General features: G+C 39.7%; 1 protein-coding gene, 1 long non-coding RNA gene and 1 other non-coding gene across 4 annotated transcripts; 2 read left to right on the top strand and 1 right to left on the bottom strand.

The window, feature by feature from the left end:
* Nucleotides 1-1019: 1019 nt before the first annotated feature.
* LOC137188961 (uncharacterized) lies at nt 1020-8154 on the bottom strand. Of its 2 annotated transcripts, XR_010929561.1 has the most exons (6): nt 7514-8154; nt 4470-4539; nt 4094-4257; nt 2449-2860; nt 1861-1965; nt 1020-1124 (listed from the first exon to the last, which is right to left on the bottom strand). It is a non-coding gene; the product is annotated as an uncharacterized lncRNA (long non-coding RNA). The 2 variants fall into 2 exon arrangements; XR_010929560.1 differs by lacking the exon at nt 7514-8154 and having other exon boundaries at nt 4470-6786.
* On the top strand, nt 6913-19981 carry hspa9 (heat shock protein 9). The gene is made up of 16 exons (XM_067598567.1): nt 6913-7182; nt 8161-8219; nt 8543-8630; nt 10835-11016; nt 11101-11225; nt 11315-11388; nt 12085-12191; nt 12311-12473; nt 12574-12666; nt 14068-14277; nt 15240-15467; nt 15630-15852; nt 16329-16423; nt 16611-16703; nt 17542-17682; nt 19109-19981. Exons 1-16 carry the CDS (start codon nt 7102-7104, stop codon nt 19193-19195), a joined length of 2049 nt encoding a protein of 682 aa, XP_067454668.1. The 5' UTR covers nt 6913-7101; the 3' UTR covers nt 19196-19981.
* On the top strand, nt 12805-13008 carry LOC137190397 (small nucleolar RNA SNORA74). The gene has a single exon (XR_010930223.1). It is a non-coding gene; the product is annotated as a small nucleolar RNA SNORA74 (small nucleolar RNA).
* Nucleotides 19982-22068: the final 2087 nt, after the last annotated feature.

The raw sequence follows: 22068 nt of genomic DNA on the forward strand, positions 1-22068 counted from the left end.
GTGTGTATGTGTGTGTATGTGTGTGTGCACTTTTGTTACCTGATTGGGACCTTTTCCGGTATAAACACTGACCTTGTCTGGACCAGTAGTCCTCATGGGGACCAAAGCCTGGTCTAATGAGGAAAAATGTCATTTCTAAGGTCCTGGTTAAGGTCAGGGTTAGGGTTTGCTGTGTGTGTGTGTGTGTGTGTGTGTGTGTGTGTGTGTGTGTGTGTGTGTGCATGTGTGTGTGTGTGTGTCAAGGTTAGATCAATAACAGTGCCAAACCATTGTTAATTATTAAATACTGTTCAGTCATTGACACTTACTTTGATAGATTAGTTGCTTGATCATGAGTGTGGGATTGACCAACATGTATTGTTCCATTGAGTCACTTTAACTATAAAAAAAGTCACATTTCAGTTAGAGTTAGTGTAAATATGGATATTAGCTTTCAAAAAGCTATTTTGTCTTATCCTAGGTGTGTTTGCATGTGACCAGTATTGTATTGATAATATGCTTTTTACTATTACATTTATCTGATGGCTGTAGTATCGAGTTACTTTGCTGATTTTACATTTACTAAAAATCTGAATTCATTTTTCCACTCCTTCTTTTCTTGTTTGTTTTCTTCTTCAGCTCATTTGAAACTGTGGAAAAATCACAAAACTCGGCATACAAGGTTTGACCTCTACTACTACTACATCTGCTTTTCTCTGTGATTTACTTTTATTTTAAAATGTTACTTGTAAAACTTATTTTTCCTTGGTATTAGTGAGTAAAGTTTTAACTGTGGGGTCATTTGTCTTGTTTGACTTGTAAAAGTTAATGACCGTTGACTGTATTAGATAGTAGCACTATGTTTATTTCAGGGCTGTCAGTATGTTGCAACTCTGGTCATTGACCCTACTGCCCGTGTCAGTATGTCTTATTTGGAAAAAGTTACTTTCAAAAATAATTTTCTTGTGTACTTTTGCGCTTGGGTTTTGGACAAAATAATGAATTTGAAGACATCACAGTGGACACATTTATCTTTAATGCAAATTAATATTTTAAAAAAAATCATGACAACAATAGTGAGTTGCAGCCCTAGTTAAGAGCCCTGTGAGAGGATGATCTCTTGTAGTGTGGAGTCTGACACAGCTCTGTAAAGGGAGAAGAGTACAGTTGACTTGAGATAGAGATTAATGGAAAGATAAGGGGTGAGAGAAAGAGATTGGGGTAAAATAATGACAATTTATTCTAGATCAATCATGATGAAAATCAGTCAAATCAGGTCCTTGCAGCAGCAGCAGCAGCAGTATCTATGAAAACTGAGCAACTGGATTATACTGACAATCTTTTGTTTCAGCATATATGTACATTACATATACAGTTTGTGTAGGGTCCCTTGATGTCATGATGTATTGCTGCAAAAGTCCAATATTCACTCTCTTCTAGCTCTGTGGTTGCTCTCTACCAACTCCTGAGGGAAATATCTGACTCTCTAGATGCTAAATGCTCCACTATGTTCACTACCTAGTCTACAGCTAACTGTGTCTGTTTGCCGTTTGGTGCTGAGTAGGTAGTGTACAGTGGGTTTTTAGAGCTTTTTCTCTGAAAACAAGAACAACACTATGAAAAACAGTAATTAAAACAGTAAAGTTGCAGCCAGACAGCTAGACAATGAGCTGAAATGCTATAAAGCTCCGTAAAGCCGAGGTGAGCTGCATAGTCGCTGATAATTGTCTGTAGATTCATCACTGTGAACGACACCTCTGACATTACACATTACCATTTGATACATTGTTATTATAAAAAATATAGATTATAACTACTTTGAATAGCCTAAATGAGTTACTTTTGGTTGAGCATCACTGGTCAAGAATTGTGACTTCTCACCTATGATGGTGTTGTAGTGAAACATTCTAGGCTGGTGAAACTGGAGACATGCAGCTTGTTTCCTTGTGGTCTCCAAATCAGAAGCTGATATAGTCACATGCTTCCCTGCAGAGATCAGTAACAGTGAAAGGTTAACTAATTTTGAAAGTCTTGAAAAGTGACATCAGTAAACTGCACAGCACGCTAATATTTGCCAACACTGCTAGTCTGTAATGCTTTAGTGTAAATTGACCCCTTGTCCAGTATGACCTTAGCAACCATAAGCCTATAAAGAGTACACAGAGAATGGAGAGCTTAATAGGTGCATCAACAGTACAACAGAACGGTAGTGCTTAGAAACAGTCAATTATAGTGTTTTAAATGATCTAATTCTTAGGTATAATTACTTACTTACTTATTAACTGCTTACAATTTTACACCTGTAGTTTACCTACACTTTATGTCAGCAGAAGTTACAAATCTTGTGGGTATACTCCATTAGCATTGTATGAAACACTGACTTGTCATACAGTGCATCAAATATGCAAACATTATTCTACAATAATGTATCTGAGAACACTGACTTATTCCTTTTATCACCATACCTACCAAATAAATACAATAATCCGTAATTGTTGTCTTTATTGTAGGAGTGCATGAGCAGACAGTCAGGGCAGGTCTGCAGGAACTTGTAGTTAGAGGAGGAAGCTGCCACTAAAAGACACAACCGAGAGATTCATGATGAGGACAATATTCTTGATATACTGAATATGTGTGGATTAAATTGTTCAAAAAACTGTGGCGTAACAGCATCTGTTAAGCCTATAATGCAGGTTAAATGAGACCATTATCATATAAGAGGTAACTGTCACTGTACATTTGTGGGTTTACATAGAATTACTGTAATCACTGGTGCATATTTGTCAGTGTGTGTTTTCAATAAAACAACTTACTGGAGACTTCTAAGACTTTGCCATTGATGAGGGTCACATTGTTTGCAAATTTGAAACCTAGATGTGTCCTAAAATAATATTATTGGATGTTTTAGCAGAGAAAGGGCAAAAATGAAAAAAACAGAGTTAGATGTTAGGTCTTTCCCATGACCTGCAATTACTGTCTTTAGCACTTTAGAAAAATGTCAACACGCTGTTCTTCATCCCCACTTGATGCTCATTTACTGAGCTTAGCAAAAGTTCAGTCAGGAAGAGTATCTTTTGCATGCTTAAGCTTTAGTTATATTTCTCATACCACCATGCCATTCACATCTCTCACACATACGTCATTACTCAGGGCTGTCAATTGAGATGTCAGCTGTTCACATCAGTTGGTCACATTTATCCAATAGCACAGTGACACACCTCCATTGTCAGCCTATCATTTTGTGGCTGTCTTTTTAAATATGTTTTCTCCCTCTCTGCCTTAGTGCTTTTATGCTGCTGTTATGTGTGCCCCACCATCACTGCCCAGCTTCACAGATTCATCACTTCATCACTTCATCATCAACCTCATCAGCAGAAGTCATCAGCCATCACCACCACCAGTGTCTGGACTCCATGAGGGGATTTATCTTTCTGCTGCTCAGGACTGATGTCCTTTGATTACAAAATCTCCCTGTAGAACCTAAGTGCCAAAGACTTTTGACAAGATTTAATTATCAGTATTGTATCATCTGTACAATAAACAATTATCTTTGCTTCATTCTTGAGTCTCTCCTGATCGAAATCCTACAGTACTATTGCTTCAGAGCAGAATTCAGAGGTACGTCTATACCACAATTCAGTGAAGAGAGGAGATCATTAAGGGCTGTGAAAGAATCTGTTTTACCAATCGGTGGCCTGCAATAAATAAATCTGCAGATACATGCAGGTCATCGAATAAAACTACATTAAAACATCCATTTGTTTGCCTTTCACATTTTGTTTAGGTTTTATTCATTGAGAAAAAAAAATAAAAATGAAGTTTTAGTCTTGTTTTTATTGGGAGAAAATGTCAGCAAATATTTTTGTCATAGTTTTGCTGATGAAATTCACATTTCATTTTTTTGATACTACCAGTATGATTCCACTGGTAGTACTGGTGGTACCACTATGAGTCGCCATAGTCTGAAATTTTCAAATTATACACATATAGGAGCTTTAAAGTCAGCATCCACCATGTTAAGATATATAAGCCCCATATACAGTATGATTACTAATTAAAACAAGTGCATTATGAACTGTTACGCAGAAGAGAATGATAACAGAAGACTACTTACGGTTGGTTTGGAGAGGTTACCACTCGGTTTGCGAAATTAAACAGCAGGGTCTGGTTGTCCGTGGTTGTATTCACCTCTAGCCACATGCTTTTTATATTCTCCAAGGCGGAGTCCAAAATTTCATTATTGGTAAACCCCTTGATTAGGATCCATTTGCCCAAGATCTGCTCAGAGCAAAAAACTAGAATTTAACCTGACATGTTGTTTCATGCCCACATGTAATTAATAATGTGTATGAGGAAAAGGAAGAGATGCTGTCAGCTGAATTTACTTTACATTTTGGCAAACTTTCCTTTTAACACCTTAAATGTATTAATTTACTGTTAATTAAATATTACACTGGGGCAATAGATTTTTGATAGTTATTGATCTGTACCTGATGAAGCTCGTTCACTGTCAGAGATTGGACCAGCTGACTGCAGCCATCTGTTGTTGGTGCTGCTGTACTTAGGGACAGCAGAGAGATAAGGACAGATGCAGAGAAGTGTAGCATAGACATGGTGGACAGCAGCAGGGAAACACTTCACCTCAGAAGCTCAGTGAAGAACTGGAACATCTAACATTTATATGGAGGCTGTTACAACAGGCAGCTTGAAATTCCAATACTGGATTTAAGAAATTGGGAAATTTGAATTGTGCAATCTTTTAGTGACACATAAACAAACGGTGACATGTGTATGTCACCCATCGCTTTGACATCACGAATCATTGTCAAAGGAGACCTAGCCAAGACAGGCAGCACACACACACACACACACACACACACACACACACACACATACACACACACACACAAAGATTGCACAACAACTAAATAACAACAGGAACCCAACATGATTTCTAGTAAAGAGTGAATGTCTATTTAAACACAGTGACATATTTTAGATTTAAAAACATTCAGAAAGACTCATTTGTAAAAGGTTCACCCTATGATCCTGGATTTCAGTCCAATAAAGTTTTCTTTTAATCTACTGTGTGGATACTTTCCATTTTCCCCTTCATTGATTCATTCATTATATCCTGCCTAGGACAGAATGTGCACACAACTACCTTTCTGCAACCCATAGTATGTGTTCACATTTATTTTGAGTGATTATCTTGGTAGTATTGCATATTAATGACCTCATTTTTTTATTGATAAGTGCTTTCAAAGAATCTTGTACAATTAAATGAATCATGTGTTTTGGAATGGGATTACAATCACAGTAAGCAGCGATGCCACCGTTACTTAGCTGTATATGCTGCAGCCGAAATCACCTAAATATAAAGTATATCTAAATATATCCAAAACATCTGCAAAATTTCATAATTATAAAATCAATGACTCTTGGCCTTTATTACAGATAGTACAGCTATTAACATTATCAGTAAATCTGCAAATAAGCTATGATGAAGGGATTCATTTTGTGAAGTATTCAAATGTATTTTTTTCTTGGGCGATCAGGTGACTTGCTCATGGCCTTTGTCATGGTTGATGTAAGCAGATGTTACATAGTGGCTTCTGAAACTACTCACTACTGCCCCCCAGTGGGCAATATTAAGTTCACATCATTGTTTTTCATTGGATTTAAAAAAAGAGACTTCTTAATGAATTAAACTGTGTCCTTACAGGTGTCAGTGTTGCTGCTGTATTTCCTAAAACATTATGATGTATTGACATTATTTACCGGTGGTGATTTTTACTGCCTAACATTTCCAAATTATGTTGACAATAGAACTGAAACTTTTACTTGAATCAATCACTTGCTCGACAGAAAAATTAATGGACGACCTTTTTGATGTTTGATTAAATGTTAATGTTAATTTTTCAAGCAAAACATGTCACATCAAACCAGCTTTTCTATTGTGATGATTTTTTGTTTTTCTTTGTCTTATCTGGTAATAAATTAAATATCTATGGTCAGACAAAACAAGACTTTTGAACACATCCGTTTGGGCTTTTGGAAATTGTGATGAGCATTTTTCACTGTTTTCTAACATTATATATCTTATAGAAAAAACAATAAATCAATTAAATGAGGAGATAATCTCCAGATTAATTTAGAATGACGAAAATTGTTTCTTGCACCCCAAATTGACAGCTTTTCGTTTTTCAGAGGACTCAGCAGTACAAGTACATGAGCAGCATCACTATGTTGGCCATTGAAAATAATGCTGTAAGTTACATGAAGAAAACACACAAACATTTGTTTTTTCCGAACTACAGTCTCATCACCTGTGTGAACTGTATTCTCCTCTTGGACTATTCTGTATCATATGTGGCAATATTTGCATTAGTCCAGTATGACCACACTGGGAGGTAAGGTCATGTTTTCTAACCCTAGTGTAATGCAGAGGAGGGCGATGAAAAGGGCTGCAGCTGGTTTGTATTAAACTTGTTCCCTGTTGTATATAGTAGCCTATAGATTTGATGTGTATGGATATAAATATAAATTATACGAGCGTACGAGTTTATACATGGACAATAGTATTTATTGGTACAGCATATTTTCACTCAGCATCCCTGATGTAACAAACGTGAAACACCGGCGTACCCGTTACATCATGACCTTCATTTGCCCACTACGTGTAGCTGCCCTACTCTGTTCATAATCACAAAAAAGGCAAAATAGTATGAAATATATCTAATTTTTATATATTATAAAATAAAATAATCTTTTATAATATTTCACAGGTGTAAGACATATGTTAAATGAATTAAAGGTTATATAATGTTTTGTTAAGTGTTAAAAAGCGTTCAGGCACTAACTGTGCATCCTACTGTAGGCCCTCACGCGGTGCATGGTGCAACATGTGTTGGATGCTTCCAGAAACAGCGTCGCAGTTACTCTGTTGCAGCCCAAAGACGCGCAGCTCCACCGGACCCGGTCTCAGCTCTGTCCCGGACACACTACCTGGAAGATCTGACATCTGTTAGATACTCTTCACTGCTCAACAGTTCAGTCCTGCTTGGAAATTTTTTTTATTACATTGAGTTAGCCTGTTAGCTTGTTAGCTAAGTTGTCACAATGTTGAGTGTCGCCAGAAGCGTTTCAAGGACTCTCCCAACAAGAAGCTGCGCAAGAAAAGTGTCCTCTCTTGTCAAGAAGGTGAGTTTCAAACACATGCAAGTAACATTAAGTAATTACACACAAATACGTAAATGTTAAAGCAGAATCACGAGACAACCGGCCGGCTAGGTTAGCATGCTAACAGAGTTAGCTTGAGGCCAGACTACTCAGCTAATCGTGACTATTTAAATGTCACTTGGCGCTATCATCGACGCTTTGTTGTTTAACTGATATAAATGCGCACATAGAGTGGTGTCACGATAAATATCACTTTACTTATTCAATGTTGTTTAGTGTGAGCTCGCATTTACGCAGCTGGTGTGATTCGAGGTGTTTGAGGCTAAGCTATATGTTGCATAAGACGTCTTACCGGTCACCTTTCTGGTTACTGTGTGTGCTGTAGTGTGTTTAAATGAGAGCTGGATTCGTTTGTCATTTACTCCAAGTTTGAAGGCAGGATGTGTGTTGTGAGACAATTGATTCATCGTGTCCAAGGCTGTAACTTAGAGGATGAGTGGATGAGTGACCTTCAGTGAGCCGTCCCCACCCCCAACATGCTGCAACATTTCTCATGTTGTTTCAAAGTTGAATTCACATATTCACAGCGTATTACTCGTCGTTTTCTTCGTTGTGTTGCGTTTTAACATTAATTTATGATGATATGTTGCCGTACATGAGCTGGTAGACTTCTGTTAATTTGACAGATGTCGCTCAACATCTTACTACCTCAAGATTTTATCAGTTCAAGTTCTATTCAGCCTTGTTGTCTTTTTTAATGTTACATTCTTTAGTGGTCAAAGTTTTTTCTTTTCTATTAAAATGTACTGCAGTACTACCTATCAGAAGTTTTGCAATAAGTTAATTGTTTTCCTTTGTTAACAAAGATTTTTGTTACATTTATGATGGAACGTCATAAACCGGGGGACACCTACTTGTCTTCATATTTTATCAGGGTATTGGCCAAAGGGAAACAGTATATGGTAACTGTGATGTAATCATTTTGTGATTTGTTCACAGGCATGCTGGAGTGGCTTCCAACCAGATGCTCTCAGAGCCCTGTCCAGGAGGGACTATGCGTGAGTATCAGCAAGAAAAATACTTGAAATGGCTTTAAGTGTAAAATTGCAGCTGTAGGAAGATTGTTATTGATCTTAAGTAAATGATCAAATATGAAAGTAAATTTACATCAGTGTAAATGTTTCATAAAATGAATTTAGAAACTGACTTGTAAGTGGAGTTTCTCCCAGAACTGTAGAGAAAATTATTAAAGCACAATATTAAGTCTAAAGTTAAGAAATGTCCTACAACATTGAAGTCCACATCTCTGTAGTTGACATTAAGAACATTCTGGTAAGATTTTCATGACACACCTGTAACAATAAACATGTATGTGTTTCAGGTCAGAAGCCATCAAGGGTGCAGTCATCGGCATTGACCTGGGAACTACCAACTCATGTGTAGCAGTCATGGAGGGGAAACAAGCCAAGGTGATGATGAGCAGACGTGACTGTTAGAGATAATCCAGTATGTGTGTCAGGTTTAGTTCAGGCAGGACTCTGACAACTCAACTAACATACATGCCAGCTTTTCCTTCTCTCCTTTATGTAAAAGGTGAACGTTAAATGTTGACCATAATGCAATGACCAAAGAAAGAATCTGTCCCTCAGATGCAGCTGATTAATGGTCAAATCCTGGCACACACACACACACACACACAGCCGGGTTATGCTAGAAAATAACTAGTTTGTATAATGTGGTGTTCAACTTCAGTAGGCAAAACTTTAACTTCAACTATTTAACTAGCAGTCCAGTTTGACTATACTGGCACCTTTTTAATAAACTATTTTCTGTCTTGTAGTGTATATTTTAGATGCAAATGCATACTTGATAAACACATTTCTGCAGCTATTGGTCACTTTGTAAAGTCCAGGAAGAGTGGCTGTTAATGCTGGCTTGTTTTGTAAAGTCGGCTAAAGCATTGTGTGTCCAGTATTAGTTTGTTTTTACTGAAAGATTCCTTTCAGTAAAAACAACTACTGAGGTTCCTTGTTTTTTTTTCTTGAGGCATACAGTTTGTAAAAGGTGTTTCACCAGACTACAAGCCTGTTGTTGTTTTCAGACAACAGTTAAGACCTCTGGCAGTTAGCGCCTCAAGCATTTAACGTGTGCAAACAACAATTTGTGCCTTTTTAGAAGTAGATGTGTGTTTTTGGCTGGACCGGCCATGCACCAGCCCTATTACCTCGAATGTCTGTCACTGACTGACTGAGTGATGAAGTTACACAATTGGTCAGCTGGCCCAGTGTTGGAGTTTCCCCATTGGCTGTTGCTCTTGCAAAATGAATCAGCGCAAACAGTTTCTATTACATCCTCAGTCGTGATGGATCCATTTAAACAGCCTGCACGGCGGCTAGCAGCTATTTAGCATGGCTAGCATTGGTAGCATAGCTGTGCTGTGTGTAGCTCATAGACTGTATAAAAATAAAGAGTATCCGCCGTGTTTCTGATTTAAGAGCACTGTGCTGGGCAGGTGACAAGTGTGATTACAGTGTTTGTGTGCTGTGAAAGACGTCACAGCACAGATATAGTCACACAGGTGATAGACTGTTAGCCTAGCATGCTAATCCTACATAAACATATGGATGAGACCATATGTTTACATACATCCGCAGATAGAAACAGATGAAAGCAGGAGGAGTTAACAGATAATTTGAATAGTTATGATTTAAAATGAGTTCTCTTGCAAATGAAACATCCCAAGATATGTGTGGAAAGTATTGTTCTTGCAACTGCATTTATAACCTTTTTTTTTTTTTTTTTTAATCAAATGTTGCTTAACCATGTCATGTGACAGTACAATTTAACAGTAAACTTTAACAACAAATACTGCTGGAAAAATTGCAGATGAATATTAAATCCAGGAATTCACATTATAGACAAAACCAGTGACTATCACTGTAACTAAGACATATACTTGGTTTTGACCCAGTCTTGTTTCACCACTGATCTCTTGGGTCTTGGATATAAACGGTTATCCATATGGTTATGGTCATCTTATTCACTCTCTGGTGCCTCACAATGTTCTTTAAGGGTTTTCCCTACTAATGCATATATTAGTTAACAGTGTAACAAAACATTGTGGCCTGATGTTAAGTGACACTAAATCATGACAGCAGGTTTTGTTGAGCTGAAAAATGGTTTGTGATATCAATAGCTATATGAGCGGAGGAGCGCGCAGCAGCTGTTTTTCAAAGTTGTAAAAGATTTAAAAAGGGAGCTAGAGAGATGAGTTAAAACCATGACAACTTTCTCACCTCTATGGAGAGGGCTTCTGCAAGCTATTTGACTGTCTGACAAGCACGTCTGACAGAGTATACTGGCCACTTAATACTGTCAAAAATCAGGTGCCATAACTGGAGAATTTTAGTCCAACCAAGCTCTGCCATTATCTTTATTCTCATGAGGACATTCTGAGGCATTTTCAGTTATTTTCATGGAGTTAAGGTTTTATTTATTTAATGATGTAAGAGTCTATTATTTGCATTGCAAAACTCCTCTGCAGACAAAGAGTAGTAATCTGATAGTCAACTTGGAGTGAACAAGGCAGTACATTAGAGTAGAAGAACGCTGATGCCTGACGTCAGTCTGAAGTTTCATGAAGCAACTAAAGGATTTTGTCTTTTCTTCCCAGGTGTTGGAGAACGCAGAGGGAGCCAGGACGACTCCGTCAGTCATCGCCTTCACAGCAGATGGAGAGCGTCTGGTGGGCATGCCCGCTAAACGCCAGGCTGTCACCAACCCTCAGAACACACTGTATGCCACCAAGAGACTGATAGGACGCCGCTTTGACGACCCAGAAGTCCAGAAAGACCTGTGAGTGCATCTTTGCTGAGTTAGGGTTATATAATAGACTTTTAACTCCAATAGATGTTAATGTTGTTTCTTTTTCACTAACAGGAAGAATGTGCCCTACAAGATTGTACGTGCATCTAATGGTGATGCTTGGGTAGAGGCTCATGGGAAAATGTATTCCCCCAGCCAGGCTGGAGCCTTCGTTCTGATGAAGATGAAGGAGACCGCAGGTATGACTGCATCTGCACTGGATAGAGACTGTCTAAACGATCCACATGTGAGCGTTGGGTTTGGTAATGATTTGGTGTTTGTGTTGCAGAGAGCTACCTGGGAACCAAAGTGAAGAACGCTGTGGTCACCGTTCCAGCCTACTTCAATGACTCTCAGAGACAGGTACACACACACACACACACACACACACACACACACACACACACACACACACACACAGACAGTAATCAGTCTGACTGACAACTCAGTGGAAATATTTAGCACTAAAAAGTAAGATGAGGTGTTTCAGGCAGAGAAGCTCTAAGGTGTCGTGATAGGTGTCACCATGAGCATGGTTTTGTTTTGTGCTTTGGGAATAATATTTGATTAAATATTCAACCTCAGGAGTTTTTAAACAGGAGATAAGCTTTCTGTGCATCTCCCAGTTGTGGTAAATCACCTGTTGAAAGATTGTTCCTCTGGGAAGGGTGCTTGAGAAAGTGCTTGTAAAAGACATTGTTAGTAGAGAGCGTTGTGTCTTCCCAGAGGAACATCTTTGATTCAACTGAAATTGGCGTTGTGCAGAAAGAGGATAGCAAAACAGCAGTGGGGGCGGCTACCACGGCCTAGTGTCTTCTAAGGACATCTACCAGAACACGTTGTGTGATAATTACTGGTGCTGGTTTGGCAAGAAAGTACTGTAGGTGGAAGCCTGGGATGTTTGTTGGAAAAGAGTGTGAGAGTTAGCAGATGGCCACCTCTGATCAGTAAACGTTTGATTTTATGATGCTTGTGCCTTTCCCAGTAATGTGGACAAAACACTGTATGGCCAATACCTCACAACATTCCCAAATGTATAATGTATCTCTGTGATTTCAGGCAACGAAAGATGCTGGTCAGATTTCTGGTTTGAACGTCCTGCGTGTGATCAACGAGCCAACAGCCGCCGCCCTGGCCTACGGCCTGGACAAAACCCAGGATAAGATGTGAGTAGAGACACCAGCAGCATCAGTAATTACTGAAACATGGAAATGAAGAAAGGAACAATTAGACAACATAATAACTGGTTTGGTTTGTAACTAAACTGACTTCTGTGTGTCTCCAGTATCGCTGTTTATGATCTGGGTGGAGGTACGTTTGATATCTCAGTCCTGGAGATCCAGAAGGGAGTTTTTGAGGTGAAGTCCACCAACGGCGACACCTTCCTGGGAGGAGAGGACTTCGACCAGCACCTCCTCCAACACATTGTCAAGGAGTTTAAGAGAGAGGTAGATCACTTAAGTCTTTTCAGATGAGCCTGTCATTTGTATTTCAGTCCATGTTTTAAGGTTTTCATGTGTGTGTGTGTGTTTTGTCTTGTCTCCCCAGTCTGGTGTGGATCTGACTAAAGACAACATGGCTCTCCAGAGAGTCAGAGAGGCTGCTGAGAAGGCCAAGTGTGAGCTGTCCTCTTCACTGCAGGTACACACACCTTTTAATCCTCATTGATGCAATGAGTTTGTGCAAGTCAGCATATACATATAAGACCAGTTCAGACTTGGTCTGTATACTCCTTCACTGTCACATAAATGAGATTATGTTTAGCCTTGAAGCCACAGCCCCAGCTCTCAGTCAGCTGCCCAGACGGTGTGTGTGTCTGGTTCAGTGTTACAGTGCTGGTAGAGGAAGTTCCTGCGTTGTGCTTCACTGCAGCAGGTTCTGTTTTAGAGTCTGCTGCTGCTGAGCTCTTGCAGGACTGGGCCCAGTGAGAGTGGACTGTCCTGATACTAACAGCAGGGCAGGCCTAGTACAGGGCCATACAGCATTTTTAAACTTTTTGTAATGGCACTACACCTAGTATCTGTAGTGAGCTTATATTGTTGTGGTTTGACGGTGTAGAGGCTGATATTTTGTGTTGTTATTCATGAAAGGAAGTAACGACTGGTTGATGGATTGATTGTTTCCGCTAGAATTTCAATTACTATTGGAAAATGGAAGACTGTAACAAGACTGGTGTTCATGCATATTTATGCTATACAGCATATATACAATGCTGTATATACAGCATGGGACTCAAAATGTCAAATGATCATCATTTGAGATTTGGCTCTTTCCATAAATTTAAACCTGTAGTGTGAAACTTAACATATAAATGAACATCTACTACATTCTAGCCCTTACCAAACGACTTCACACAATGCTGATGAAGCCTATCACCACCAGATAAATCTCTCTGTATTTCACAGTATACTGCAGTTTTTAAATCTGGTGTCAGGTTTGACACCTGAGCTGAGCTGGCTAACTTCTGCTGCTAACGTGAAGGGGGATAAACATAAATAATAAAAATAAATTAATCATGCGGCTCTTCTAGACTTTCCAAATGTTATTGGACCAAATGGATCAAATTTTGATAATGAAATGAGCCATTTCGTGGGGGTTGTGTGACACTCAAAACAATGTATCCACTGTTTTAACAGCCACAACAGTAGCGACGGAGCAGGCTATGATGAAGCCTATGACATAAGCATGTCGACAGTGTTTTTGTAATTACTCTCACTGCCAGAGGGGGGAGACAAAAGTCCTGCGGTCCAGCTTTAAAGTGTAGTAGTGATAAGCTTTACAATAAATACATTATATCTGAGGTACTTTACATTGATTGACAGTTACAAAAGACTTCCTGCGAATGACTGTTAATAATCATTTTTTAATAATAATAATGATTTAGTAATCTGACACTGTACTGATCCATCACTAAGCTTATTAATTGATCACTAATAATGATCCTTTATTGCTGCTATCGTTGATAATGTCAAACATGCCATTCCAGGTGGTTTGATGTTGTGATGTTATAGACGCTGTCTGATGTTTGGCCTCTTTTCTCAGACTGACATCAACCTTCCCTACCTGACCATGGACGCCTCCGGTCCCAAACATCTCAACATGAAGCTGACTCGCTCTCAGTTTGAAGGCATCGTGTCCGACCTGATCCGCCGCACCGTGGCTCCCTGTCAGAAGGCCATGCAGGATGCAGAGGTGTCCAAGGGAGACATCGGAGAGGTGCTGCTGGTCGGAGGCATGTCTCGCATGCCCAAGGTACACAACACACACACTATCACCCCTGAGCCCACAGGTCCTACCAGAGAGTATTAGTCTATCTATTTGACATTGCGAGGAGGAGGACATTAAAACACACAACTTAAAAAATGTCAAGGATGTGCTGCCTTTGTAGCATACTGGTTAGACGTGTGTGTTGCATGTCAAACCTCTCTCTACCCTTTTTTCCTATCACGTCAAATATGCTTTATTGGCATGATTGTTAAAGTTACATTACTGCCAAAGCTAAATTACATTTTATTCAATAGTTATGTTTTACACTCTTGCTGCACTTTCAGCTGTTATGTAAAGGCAAAAAAAATAAACTTAACCACCGCTGCCACCAGACCAACACAATACCTAAGATGAGAGACATAGTCACAAGGTTTTCTGACAGCAATTAAGTCACAACAGATCAACCTTGCCTTGAAAATCCTGCTCATTTCAAATCACTGCAGAATAGGATCTGATCCAGACAGTACTGTGAAGAGTGACATCTGCTGGACAAATGTGGCACTACAAGTAATGTGGATTATACTTTTATGGAAGATTTAATAAAGAGTGTTGAGCTCTGTTAGGCAGTGAGAAAAATACCCATCACTAAACTCTTGTCTTCAGCAGCGTTGCTTTGGATTTTGAATTCCATCTTTTACCTGAAAGCATGTGTAATTTTACACTTACTAGCACTACCCTAAAGAAGTTTACTTGTGTATATATAAAATGGAAACAGCAGATTGTTCAAGCTTAGTCTTATATCATCCAGTGTGTTTCTCCATATTTCTTTTGATCTTTTCTGTTATCCATTTCTACTATCTGTGTATTACTGCTGTGCACAAAAAAATCCCAGAGAGCACCAGCAGACCGTAGTCAGTTCTGGTTCTTGCTCTGCTGGCCCTCACATACTGTACATGAGTTCAGTTCAAATAAAGCTACGCTAACACTCAGTGTCTGTCTCTCTGTAGGTTCAACAGACTGTTCAGGACCTGTTTGGTCGGGCTCCCAGTAAGTCTGTAAACCCTGATGAGGCTGTTGCCATAGGAGCAGCCATCCAGGGTGGCGTGTTGGCTGGTGACGTCACTGACGTGCTGCTGTTGGATGTGACACCACTGTCTCTGGGTATTGAGACCCTGGGCGGAGTCTTCACCAAACTCATCAACAGGAACACCACAATCCCCACCAAGAAGAGCCAGGTACTTACACAAACACTGCAGGGTTATAAATATATATTCCCTTTTAGTAAGGACTGTTAAGCTGTTTGCTTCTTTCTGTCGGCTTTATCATCAAAAATGGCTTGTAAGGTTAAAAATGTCAGCACAAACATGTTCTGAAGTACCTCTGTCTGCTCCTCTCAGGTGTTCTCCACAGCAGCCGATGGACAGACTCAGGTAGAGATCAAGGTGTGTCAGGGAGAGAGAGAGATGGCAGCAGACAACAAGGTGCTGGGTCAGTTCACTCTGGTGGGAATCCCCCCCGCTCCCCGCGGTGTCCCTCAGATTGAGGTCACCTTCGACATTGACGCCAACGGCATCGTCCACGTCTCCGCCAAGGACAAGGGCACAGGCCGTGAACAGCAGAGTGAGTGTCTGCCTTCCATATGTAGAGGTTAAACTAACCATCACACACAAGTCTGGACAATACATTTTTAAATGGTTGTTGAGACTTTCAGAAATGATTTCTTTCTGCTAGTATTTAGAATTTTAAATGCATATCTTATCACATCACTTAGTTTAGCATTCATTCTAGATTTTGCAGTCTTCAGGGAGAATGAAAGACTACTATATGATCAATTACATATGTAGCTGTAATCACCCAAGACCAAGAGTTCCAGTACTTTTTTTTTTAGTCAATAGTCTTTACTCAAGCAAAATGTTGCTCAATAAACAGTGAATATTTGACTTGAATGAAAAGGTTTATGAATGTAATGGGTTTTAGAGCTGTGTTGATGTGCCTCAGCTGACTTCCTTTTGATTTTCATTCGTTTTAATTAGCAGATAAAAATGTGAAATTGCTGCTTGTTGAGTGTCTAAACATCCTCTCTGCACTGTCCTCAGTTGTCATCCAGTCATCAGGAGGTCTCAGCAAAGACGACATCGAGAACATGATCAAGAACGCTGAGAAGTACGCAGAGGAGGACAGGAGGAGAAAGGTAAAGGCTTCAAATAGTGAAGTAGATTAACATGGAAATAATCAATGTAGTTCAAGTATGTTCTAAATGTAGGGATAAATAACTTCCACTTGAAATAAGCTTTTGTTGAAGCACAGTATGTGTAATTTTTTACATTAATGCAAACCCACACTGGTCTCTTCTAACCATGTTTCACTGTGTTTACTAGGACCGTGTGGAGGCTGTCAACACGGCTGAGGGCATCATTCATGACACAGAATCTAAGATGGAGGAGTTCAAGGACCAGCTTCCTGCTGATGAGGTACAGCTGCACACTTTTTAGTTTACTCACATGAAGTTTATGTCAATTTGGTTTGTATGGCAAACTGTGATCACTCAACACTAGCTCAGTCAGCTGCTTTAAGCTGAGGAAGTGCACGTTTTGCTTTCGTCATTATGTACAGTGTAAAATATTAGAAGCAGCATTCATCCTTTAGCAGTGGTGCTGCACCGCTGTAGGGAAACGCTGTAATCAAAGTTAATTTTCTTAAACAAAGGAGTAAGAATGGAGCAGAATGCTGAAAAACAGTTTGTTGGTAGATACTGAATATTCCCTTTGCATTCCGCCAAGAATATCAAATGGCAGACTGCAATATCTGCTTTTTTGTGTCTTATGTTGGTTGTATGGCAATGATTTTGTGGTCAAAAAATCTGCCTAAAGGTATAAAATAAAATCTGTTACCCAGTTTGTCAGCTGTCCTGAAAACTTCAAACCTTTTTTTGTAGTTACTTCTCTCTGCCTTTGTAGGGCAGAGTAGATGTTTCCAGTGCTATTACATCCCGCTATGTTAAGTGAAAGTAGCTGTTGATCTGGTCTGTGTGTGGTAACTTCTACCCAGCTGTCAAGATATCTGAAATGTCAGGGATGCAGGAGTCTGCTGTATATGAATGACGGAGGGCAGGTTCATGATAGATATGAAGATGATGGTTTGGATCCTACAGACTTGGCTGTTAATTTATGATTTCATATATTTTCTCACAGCACCATATTTACACCACTTAGTTCCACTCAAAGTATAAATGACATGATGGCAAAAACGCTGTTCTTCAGTCTGAACATACGATGCAGCGTCATTGACTCATGTTTCCTCTACTCGCAGTGCACCAAGCTGAAGGAGGAGATCACAAAGGTCAAGGATCTTCTGGCCAACAAAGACTCAGAAACAGGAGAGAACATCAAACAGGCGGCTGGCAACCTGCAGCAGGCGTCACTCAAACTCTTTGAAATGGCCTACAAGAAGGTAAGAAGAACATTAACTCTAAGTCATACAACAAACTATGGAGGTCATGGTTGATACCTTGGATAATGTGTCTCACTCCATTGATAGTAAAAGGTTGTGTGTGTGTGTGTGTGCGTTTGTGTGTGTGTGTGTGTGTGTGTGTGTGTGTGTGTGTGTCAAAATGAAAATTCATGTTTAGAAGCTGTGTTGCTTCTTCTCTGAGTAGCTCATACACTATCTGTTGTTGCTTTAATACCATTTCTAACAGAACAGCACTCATCTAACCTGGCAGGACTGAAGTGGTGATTCATAATTAAATTGTAACATAGATAACAATGAGATGATGATGATGATGATGAAAACAGGATTAAATCATCTCTAATGGAGTGTAGTTGTTGAGCGTGTACAGCAAGAGATGGTGAACACTAACAATAGAGCAAATGAAAGGTTCTGGCATTAAACATTAGATAATAACGAGGTTAGAAAACAAATGAAAAGCCATTATAATATGAAATTGACTCCTATATTAATCTTTAGTTTGAAGTAGGATTGGATCTTAACTGTGCTATTTGCCTCAAATACAATGCAGATTAATTAGTTGCTTATTTCAAAATGAAGGATCAAAGTGTTCTTCAAGTGGCTTTTTTTATCCTGCAAGGGATTCAGATCTGGCACAATAATCTTCACAGTTGAAGATGTTGATGTATGGCTAAAAAAAATTCAGATCAACGCTTACTTCCTCGACCCATCGTTTCTAGGACTGTCTAAAATACCTTTTTTGGACTTTGAAGCTTCAGCATTAAGTAGACTCAGAGCCTCCTGTTAAAAACCCTGTTAACGTGAATGCAGAAATAAAATTAAATAAATTACAACCTTAGTCTGTATACTTTAGTCATGTGGGGGAGTGCGAGTGCGAGTCACAGTGCGAGTCACAGTGCGAGTCACAGTGCGAGTCACAGTGCGAGTCACAGTGCGAGTCACAGTGCGAGTCACAGTGCGAGTCACAGTGCGAGTCACAGTGCGAGTCACAGTGCGAGTCACAGTGCGAGTCACAGTGCAGGTGCCTCCTCCTCCTCCTCCTCCTCGCTGGCTGTCTCGGTGTCACTCATGCTACCGGTGTTTTGTTGGTCTACGTCCAGCTCCTGCTGAAGCTGGAAACAATGTATTGTATATAATTTGGAGGGATTTCCTATTTAAACACATGTAAATATTAATTCATTATGTATTTTTATTTAATATTTTTATGCTTCTTTCACAATTGATATGATATTTAACAATGATGAATTGGATACATTATTGTTAAATATTAGATCCACAATAAAAAGATGAGAGGACAAAAGAAAATCCTTTGTAAATTATAAACCATTAAATAATTGTTCCCAGCTTCAATCTGAAAACATTTATCATGTACATGACATACCTCTAACTCACTGCTTCCATCCTGCAGATGGCAGCAGAGCGGGACAGCAGCAGCGGCAGCGGCAGCAGCAGCTCGGGCTCATCAGAGGGGGAGAAGAAGGAAGGCCAGCAGTAGATCTTTGCACTTGGTTGTCGGGGGTTCCTATGACAACGGAGGACTGTCGGGCTCGGGGTGGACTGGGGGGGGGCAGTCACGAGTGACAAGCTGAATCTTAGTCATTCTCATCATATTATATTATTCTACTGTGTTTTGGCAGTAAAATACTCTAGTGAAACGATAAATGTCAGTGTATGCTCCTCCAAGTCCTATGATATCCTGTCTGTTTGTAATTTAATTATCTCCCAAACAATGTCATGTATGTTTATTTTTACAAAGCTGTTGATTTACATTCTGAGGTAGTAAAATGTATTTTTTTGTGTAAGACATCATGTAGATTTCATCTTTTGTTCATCTTGTTTATGTCTCCAGCTTTGGTACAGAGGACAGCCCTGCTTTACTCTGTCTACATAAGATAATAGTGTACAGTGCTCTGTGTGAGTTTATAGATATCTTATTTTAATAGTGCGCTCATAACAACTCTGAGGTGGGAAGCTACTGTACCGGAATATTTGAAATGACTTAACTTTTCATGTCAGGAACTTGCCACTGCCTGGTTGTGTTGAGTGCACTCTAAAGGCTTTGCAAACTAATGAAGAACTGCAGTAACGCGGTTGTTTTCATTTCATCATTTATTCTTGAAATCTGTAAAAATGCATCTACTGAGAGGGATTGTGATCCTAGTGGTTCATTTCCTCTCATGTCCCCTGACATTTGTTGAGGGATTGTTAAAACGAGTGCAGCTGGAGTAAATTCTCACACTGCCTAATGTGGGAGGACAGAATAAATGTCTGTCTGTGCGAAGATGAGAGCAAGCTTTCCTTAAATGATGTGATATATAAGAATGTAAGATCTGTGAGAAACACTTTCTTTTAGTTCTTTTATGTCCTCTTCTGGAGCATTCTGTAAAATACATGTCTTGAAGGTATCACTGACTTGAGTTGAACTAGAAATGAGTCAGGTGAATCTGGATGTTAAAATTGCACAATAAAGGATGAGGCCTTAGTTTACTCCATGCTAACCGACACAGAACAGAAGGAAGAGTTGGGATGTGAGGAACCACCGCAAGATCCGTGGAAATATGAGCCCAGCCGTGTCATTCCCCTCCAACAGGAAGTTTTGTTGCTGCCATAAACTGCTCTGTGTAATGTGATAGTTGCTGCATGCCTGCCAGATAGTGATCCAGGTCGCTCTATGTATAAAGGGAGCAAAGAGGCAGGCAGGAGGCAACTTATGGAACTGAAATGGGGGGGAGGGGTGGGGGGTTATTTAGGGGTGTGATTATATTAATGGAGTGGAAATTTAGGGTCACCATAACTGTTGCTGTCTTTTCTAATAAAAATCTGAAATGGGATCATGTGTGTTGATGTAGCTTTTCATTCATTCATTACATTTATGAGAGCAGTCCAGAGAGAAGTTGGAGATGTAGCTTTCACCACGATTAGGCAGCTTCAACACAATAAGATTTGAGCTAAATGATAATTGAGTCCCAAGTTGCAGACACAGCTACCTAAGGCAATTGGTGCCTCCACACTTGTGCAACCTCTGCCTACCTTGTTTTTGGCTCTAATTTATCATACAAACAACCAGCAGAGGGAAGCAGAGCTTTATCTTCCAGCCTCAGTGGAGTCGTCTTTAAAGTGCAGAGATTTCCTACAACTGAAGCATCTGACAGTGTTTTATCTCATAACAATGCATATTTCTGTCACACAATATGTTCTGACTTCACTACTTTGTCTTTTACTCTCAGGCCCAAGCCCACTGGTCCCTACTGAAGAAGTAAATCTTAAAGGTGCAGTGCGTGGAATTTAGTGGCATCTAGCAGAATGGACTTAGCAGAAATGGAATATAATTCACTTTTTTGGTGAGTTTTGCAGCCACTGTAGGTTCTCCTACATGCTTCAAAGGGGAGGGGTATTCACTCGGTTGCAATCTGCAAGCTCACTGCTAGATGGCATTAAATCCTCCACACCGATCCTTTAAATAACAACACCCAAATATTTAGTTTCATTTTTTAAAAATTATCAGTCATTTCCTAAAACAGCTGGGCACTGTAGTTTTTATCAAGCATTACTCAAACAGGAGGAAATAGTGCATTTGTTGGGGATTATTTTCAGCTGCAGATTAATAGACATTTGGTCCTTTAACTACAGTGTGTGTACATGGTAATGAAGGAACATGTTACCCAGGGCAACAATGTGGCTCACTGATGTGTTTTCGATGGATCAATTGATTGTTGGTATTTGTCTGCACATGAGATTTGGTGACAACAAGAAAAAATACACAATATCACCACACTGATCCTTTCAGCACATGCACATCTCTTACCTTGTAGAAATACAGCTTACTGAATTGGGTTTAATGAACATTTAAAAAAGATAAAGAGGTACAGCAGCTATCATTTCATCAGGCTTACAGTGAGCTGAATCCCTCATTACAGAGCTTTTACTTTGTGTACTGACAATGACTACTAGCTGCTAAATCATATTTCTCTTGCTGTACTTGTAGTAAGTAGACCTGCAAGACAACATATGCTACATCTGTAAATGGCAAAAATGTAACTGTATGTTCTCTTGAGTGACAAGACAGTTTAGAAGCATTGCATTATGAAATGTGATCGTCTCACTGCTGACATGACATGTCACCTTTAACTGCAGTCAGCCACACTCAGGCAGACAGGAAGGTGGATCCTGAGGACAGACAGCAACTTCACTTCACCTCAGATCTCTTCCACATGTTCCACTGAACAATGCTGTCAGAGCCACAGCACTCAATTTAAACTGCGCATGAATAACTGTGGGACGGACTGTGCCCAACAGCACAAAGGCTTATGATGCACCATTGCAAAGTCAATGGTTGATCCTCCACTTAGGCCAGGGCTTACCAACTGC

This window comes from Thunnus thynnus, chromosome 9 (assembly GCF_963924715.1).
Source record: "Thunnus thynnus chromosome 9, fThuThy2.1, whole genome shotgun sequence".
Lineage (NCBI taxonomy): Eukaryota > Metazoa > Chordata > Actinopteri > Scombriformes > Scombridae > Thunnus > Thunnus thynnus.